The following is a 6,000-nucleotide window of genomic DNA, read 5'->3' as shown; positions in this document are numbered from 1 at the left end:
TTCTTCTGTCGCTTGCGCTTCTCCTTCGCGGCAGCCGTGTACGCCCCCCCCCCCCGCACGCTCAGACTGCAATCTCTCCTCCCGCGCCTCCTTTTCCGCTTGGACTTCCGCCTGCTTCATCCTGTGAGAACCATAACTTGACGAAGTATCGGTCTGCATGGATAACAGTTCCTGAGAGAGCCCTTCAGTGTAGTTGCTGGGCTTGTAAATAGGCCTCGCCGTGAAATCTCTAGCAAGGGTCCCACCCACATCGGCCACCAGAACCGTGGTTGTCATGAGTTCTCTGCGCTTCACAAACTTGTACGTCTTGGTATCGATCACCACACGAACGCCGTCAAGATCAGGGTGCTTCTCAAACTCGTATGTCTTGGACTTGAGACGGGATCGTTGGCCTTCATCCATTCGTTCAGTGCTGCAATTTCGCTTGCGTGGACTGTGACACCCGCCACCTGCACAGTAAGAGAAAAGAATTATTAATATACAAGTAGCCTACTCACGATAGAAATGCGTTACCCGTGCGACAGCGGTCACCTTCGCCTGGATCGGTTTCCTCTTGAAAATTGCCATCGATGAATCTTTCCTGCTATGCCCGGGGACGCTGCCAAGATCAAAGTCCTCGTCAGACAACGGCAGGCTCGGCTCCGAGATGTTGTAGCTCTGCTGTGGGGTAACACTCTCGGGGACGCCGGTTGTCAGGTCGTCGCTGCTGTGCTCCAAGCTCTCGTCGTAGTAGCTCTGCTGCGGGACGTCGCTGCCCTTTTCCGGAGGGAGGGAATGGGGGGCTTCTTCTTTGTAGCCGCTACCGGTGGCGCTGCTTTCTCCGTGCTCCATGTTGCTTGTAGAGAACACAAAATCGAATGAGACCCGATCGGCGAATCCGTCAGTATTTATCTCTGATATGAGGACGTAAGGGAGGGCAGGTGCACGGTCTAGAGATGGAATAGGCACCTCCCTCCTTGTTTCAGAAGCACACAATCATGGGCTGGGAGTTGCCCGTATCATTTGCATGTACAGTAGGGATAGAATAGGGCCCTTGGCTCTCAGGGGCCCTTGGGGTTAATCTGTCCCTGACTTTCATTAGAAGATTGTAATTTTCAGTGGTTGCATATATGCTTATAATGTTCTTCTCGTGAAAACATTGCATGTCTGAATTCAACGCTGGGCTGTTTGTCAATCAGTCACTGACTGTATGCAACCGTATGGTGTGTATACATGTGCACTTGCACGGACGTTAGAGAATGGGTGCTTGTGTGCAGGGTGAACGTGCACATTGCTTTGAGGGACCCAGTTTTAGGGAACAGTGGTTTGCTTCCCGGTTTGAGCGGCTGAATATATGGTCAGATTGGTCAAACTACTCAGGTAAACAAGTCCATTTATTTGCGACTTATTGTTTTTAATTTTACACAATGCGTGTTATTTAATGTGAGTCGGACGACGTGCATTGCTGCAGGGCAGTCACGGATGTATAATCGAATATTTGTCTCTTCTACTCCATGTTGTTGAGCGGTGGTCACAATGCTCCTATACGTGGCCGTGTGTGTGGGTCTGTCTGTCTGTCTGTCTGTCTCCGTGTCTGTAGCCTACAGTACCTTTTATGACCACACATGTTAAGGGAGGGGCGCTGTTGAATAAAACAATAAAGAAAATAGGCTATGATCTGCCAAAAATTAAATAACAGTAAAACAATTAAATTAATATGTAATTTCTTTGTTGTTTGTACTAGGACAAATCAAATGGGCAAATGTAGCCTATTTCTGGCCTAAAGAAATTGAGAGAAGAGGGACAGAGTAACCTTGCGAAGAAATCTATTTATCTAAACATGGTGGGAATAAAATCCACTTATCTGATAATCATATATCTATACTATAATTTTGCGAATGTCTGTCTGAGTGAGTGAGTGAGTGAGTGAGTGAGTGTCTGTCTGTCTGCACACTAGCCTAACTCATAGCAGTTCGTGTGTGCACATGGGCGGGCCCGGCGAGTCAGTCCGCAAGTCTCCAGCCAATAGCATGTGTTCTCCTCCCCCCACCCCCCTCTGCTCCTCCTCCTCCTCCCCTCGCTCAGAGAACGCAGCTGCGTTATGACGTCGTCAACACATTCCGATCGGCGAATCAGCGTCGTGAATCAGCATCTTGTGATCAGCGTGGGTGGGGGTTTCCCAGAACTCATGTGTGTTTCCAAGTACAGCAGCCAGCGCCGCCGCCGTACCGTACCGCGCATCGTGTCGCGGTAAAATGCGGTAAATTGCGGTAAAATGCGATCGTATCGATCTCGCTATGAAACACCAGTAGCAGGCATGTTATGTTGTGTTTGATTACTAGTTCGTAGTGCTCCTATTCTGGACTGTTTCTTTGGTTAGCAAGTAGCACTAGCAAGCAACAGGCTAGCCACTAGCCAGCCAGGCACACATAACAACACTATGTCATGTGTTGGTCGGTGAACCAATCGCTCTGCTCCTCCTCCTCCTCCCCCCGCTCAGCGAACGCAGCTGCGTTATGACGTCGTCAACACATTCCGTGCAACGCCCCTCTGCACTCTGATTGGTTAGGGAAAATCTACACTTCCTCCAACAGTGATTCTAATGGGATCGCCCAGGCTTCATTTTCTTCCGAGCGCCTAATGAAGCCTGGGTTTCCGAGGCTAGTCTGTCTGAAACAGCGTTTCTCCTCAGTGGCTGGAGCAATTGATCTGAAATCGCATCACCATTAGCATATGAACACACCTGACATAACTGTGAAGCCCGTTTGTCACTTTCACAAATCGTATGCTGTATATTAGCATTTTTATGGTGTATCTACTATCTATTCTGCATCTAGCTTGAGGCACATCTATTCTGCATCTAGCATGAGGCAAAATGTTTAACCAGCTCTGTGTGTGTGTGTGTGTGTGTGTGTGTGTGTGTGTGTGTGTGTGCAGGCAGGCGGGTGGGCGGGCAGGCGGGCTGGGGGGGGGGGGGGGGGGGGGGGACAGTATCTCTGTAGCCATTAAACGAAACGGGTTTCTTACATTGATGCTCCTACATCATGCAAGCACCAGTTAAAGTTACTTTTCATCCATCATATACTGTGTGCACCCCATAACCTACACACTGCACATCATTTCGGAGCTCATATCTTTGAACGGGTAAGGGCTAGTTTATATAACACATGTTACTGTTTACTGTGGCGCTGATATACCTGTCTCCGAAATCAAGCTAATTTTTTTGTGCTTTCTGAAGACGTAAGGGAGGACAGACAGAGCACGCACGCACACACACACACACACACACACACACACACACACACACACACACACACACACACACACACACACACACACAGTATTTCTGCTATGTACCACACACAATGGCCCAAGTGCATGCCACCTAAGCTGTGGCCAAAACATTTTGGAAATGACCAGCCCTTAAAAGGACCCTTTATTTCGGAGGAAACTCTTTAGTGAAAATGTAAAGGCTTTTAAAAAAACTTTTTTTTTTTTCTTTATTCAAACATAACAACATCATAACATACAGATTATTCGCCTTCAAGCATCGGCACCAGATGCTTGACTTGGCGCCCAGATTCTCTGCCATCAACGAAGGTGTAGATGACGCCACTGATGTTCACACCAACATCGACATCAGAGACCATCACAACATCGTAAGTCTTCGCCCCGTCTTCATCGTACTTCGCCTTCCATTTGGTCAGTTCGGCTTCCTCCATCGGAGAGAGCTTCCTTACGGTTGCGCCAGCGGTCTTACGGCGCTTCTTTCTGGGCGTGTAGGTCTCCCCCTTCATAGACACGTACGGCCCCTTACGAAGAAGCTGGCATTCTTTCTCCCGCGCCTCGCTCAGCATTTTGATTTCTGCCTTAGTAACATTGTAAAGACCACGGCTAAATGCAACTTTGTTGTGCAACTTTTCCAACTTCTTGGAGAGCCTCAAAGTGTAGTCGTCAATGGGAGCCCCCTGCACAGTAAGAAAAAAATATTAATATACACGTAATCACACGATAGAAATGAGTTACCAGTGCGAAGCGATCACCTTGATCCTCTTGTATCGCCGCGCTGAGCCGCCGCTCTTCTCCGGGTCACCGCCGGCTACGGAGACGAACTTGCCGGCCATCATGCCGTCCACGTAGCCACGATTGTAGTCGTCAGTCTCACCCGGGAACAGCTTCTGGGGGTCGGCCTCCACTTCGCTGACATTTTCGGGGGAAACATTCCCCGATAATCCCTCTCCCAGCTCCTCGTTGCTTGAGGAGGGGAAGTTGTAGGAGACGCCATCGCTTTGCTCGTGCCGGCGGGCGCGGTCTCGCTGTTCAGCTTCGAGCACCAGCTTCCTAAACCTGATCGTTGCTGGAGAGAGGCGGCCAGCTTGCTCTTCCTCATCGCTCGGCTCCATGTCCATGTCTCTTGTAGGAAGTACAGAGTCGAATGGGACACGGTTGGCGAATGCGTCAGTATTTATCTCTGACATGAGGACGTAAGGGAGGACAGGTGGAATAGGCACCTCCCTCCTTGTTTCAGAAGCACCCAATCATGGGCTGGGAGTTGCCATATCATTTGTGCATGTAGGGAATGAACAGGGTAGTTTTTTTAGCAGCTACTTTTTTAGCAGCAGGCTTCTTAGCTTTCTTGGGTGATTTCGTGGATGCGGGCTTCTTTGATGCCGCCTCCCTGGGCTTCTTAGCAGCGGCTAGTTTCTTGGCGGCAGCGGGCTTCTTTGCTTTCACTACTTTCTTTGTGGCAGGCTTCTTCGCCTTCACCGCTTCTGCCTTCTTGTTCATCTTGAAAGAGCCAGACGCACCGGTGCTTTTGAGCTGGACCAGAGTGTCTTTAGCGACCAGGCTCTTGACGGCGGTCTTGACGCGGGCCTTGTTCTTCTCCACATCGTAGCCGCCGGCAGCCATAGCTTTCTTGACCGCAGCCAGAGACACACCGCTCCGTTCCTCGGAGGCGGACACAGCCTTTACGACCAGCTCAGCGACGCTGGGGCCGGTCTTCTTGGGTCGGGGAGCCGCCTTCTTTTTGGCGGCCTTGGCCGGAGCTGGAGCGACTTCTGCCATTAGTCTCAGCTTCGGATAGTAGACTAGCTAGTCATCGTAAATGCAAAGTCTCAATAGAGTAGACTAGATCGATTCTGCTTTTATTGTCTTGAAGTAATAAACGGGCTAGGAATGGAGAAAAATAAAGTAAAACACACAAACACACACACACACACACACACACACACACACACACACACAGAGATGGGCGAAAATACATTGAAAAGTATTTTGATACAAAATACATATACTGGGTCAAAAAAATTATCAAAATACAAAATATAAATACAGGCTAGAGAAATGTATTTAAGATTCAAATACGTATTTTGTATTTTGAAAATACATAAATACTTTTTATAAAAATGTATGCAATGATTAGTAATTTTATAGATTGACTGCAAAGTATTAAATTAATTGCCTGTCAGAATTTCGAAGAATAAAGTGCCTTCCAGACGATACACGGCCAAAATAGCCGCCCGCCTCCCATTGAAAATGAATTACTAGGAGGCGGGCGGCTATTTTGGCCGCTCTGAGAAGTTTTGGGGCGGCGAGGCAAGCGGGCGCGGTCCCGTGAAATCCACGCGAGCGTGCTCGTTTGTGCATGCATAATGCGGGCGGCAAGAGATGGATTGTGTTCATCTTTGTGAAATACCGCGTGTGATTGTGTCTCACCGCAGTGCGGTAACCGCTGACCCAAGCGGCAGCCATAGCGGTGACCGTGTATTGTGTGGAAGGCACTTAAATTGACCATACTATGGTGTTTGTCTTGAGCAGGCAGCCTAAATGTTTACCACTGTGTGCCAGTGTGTGAGAGCTCAGGCCAGAAGTGCCTTCCACGCGATATGCGGTCACTGCTACGGCTGCTGCTTGGGTCAGCATTTACCGCACCGCGGTGAGACACAAACACACTCGCTCAGTGAGTAAACGCCACACGGTATTTCACAAAGATGAACACAATCCATCTCTCACCGCCCG

At 49.2% G+C, this 6,000-nt stretch overlaps 1 protein-coding gene across 1 annotated transcript; it reads right to left on the bottom strand.

The window, feature by feature from the left end:
* Positions 1-4,539: 4,539 nt before the first annotated feature.
* Positions 4,540-5,046, bottom strand: LOC308280778 (histone H1-like; the record flags this gene model as incomplete). The annotated part of the gene is made up of 1 exon (XM_080755095.1): positions 4,540-5,046. The coding sequence occupies one exon, from the start codon at positions 5,044-5,046 to the stop codon at positions 4,540-4,542; it is 507 nt and encodes a 168-aa protein (XP_080611221.1).
* Positions 5,047-6,000: the final 954 nt, after the last annotated feature.

Source organism: Nannobrachium achirus (assembly GCF_963921795.1).
Source record: "Nannobrachium achirus genome assembly, contig: SCAFFOLD_475, whole genome shotgun sequence".
NCBI classification, from domain to species: Eukaryota; Metazoa; Chordata; class Actinopteri; order Myctophiformes; family Myctophidae; genus Nannobrachium; species Nannobrachium achirus.
This window is presented reverse-complemented; position numbering and strand designations above follow the sequence as displayed.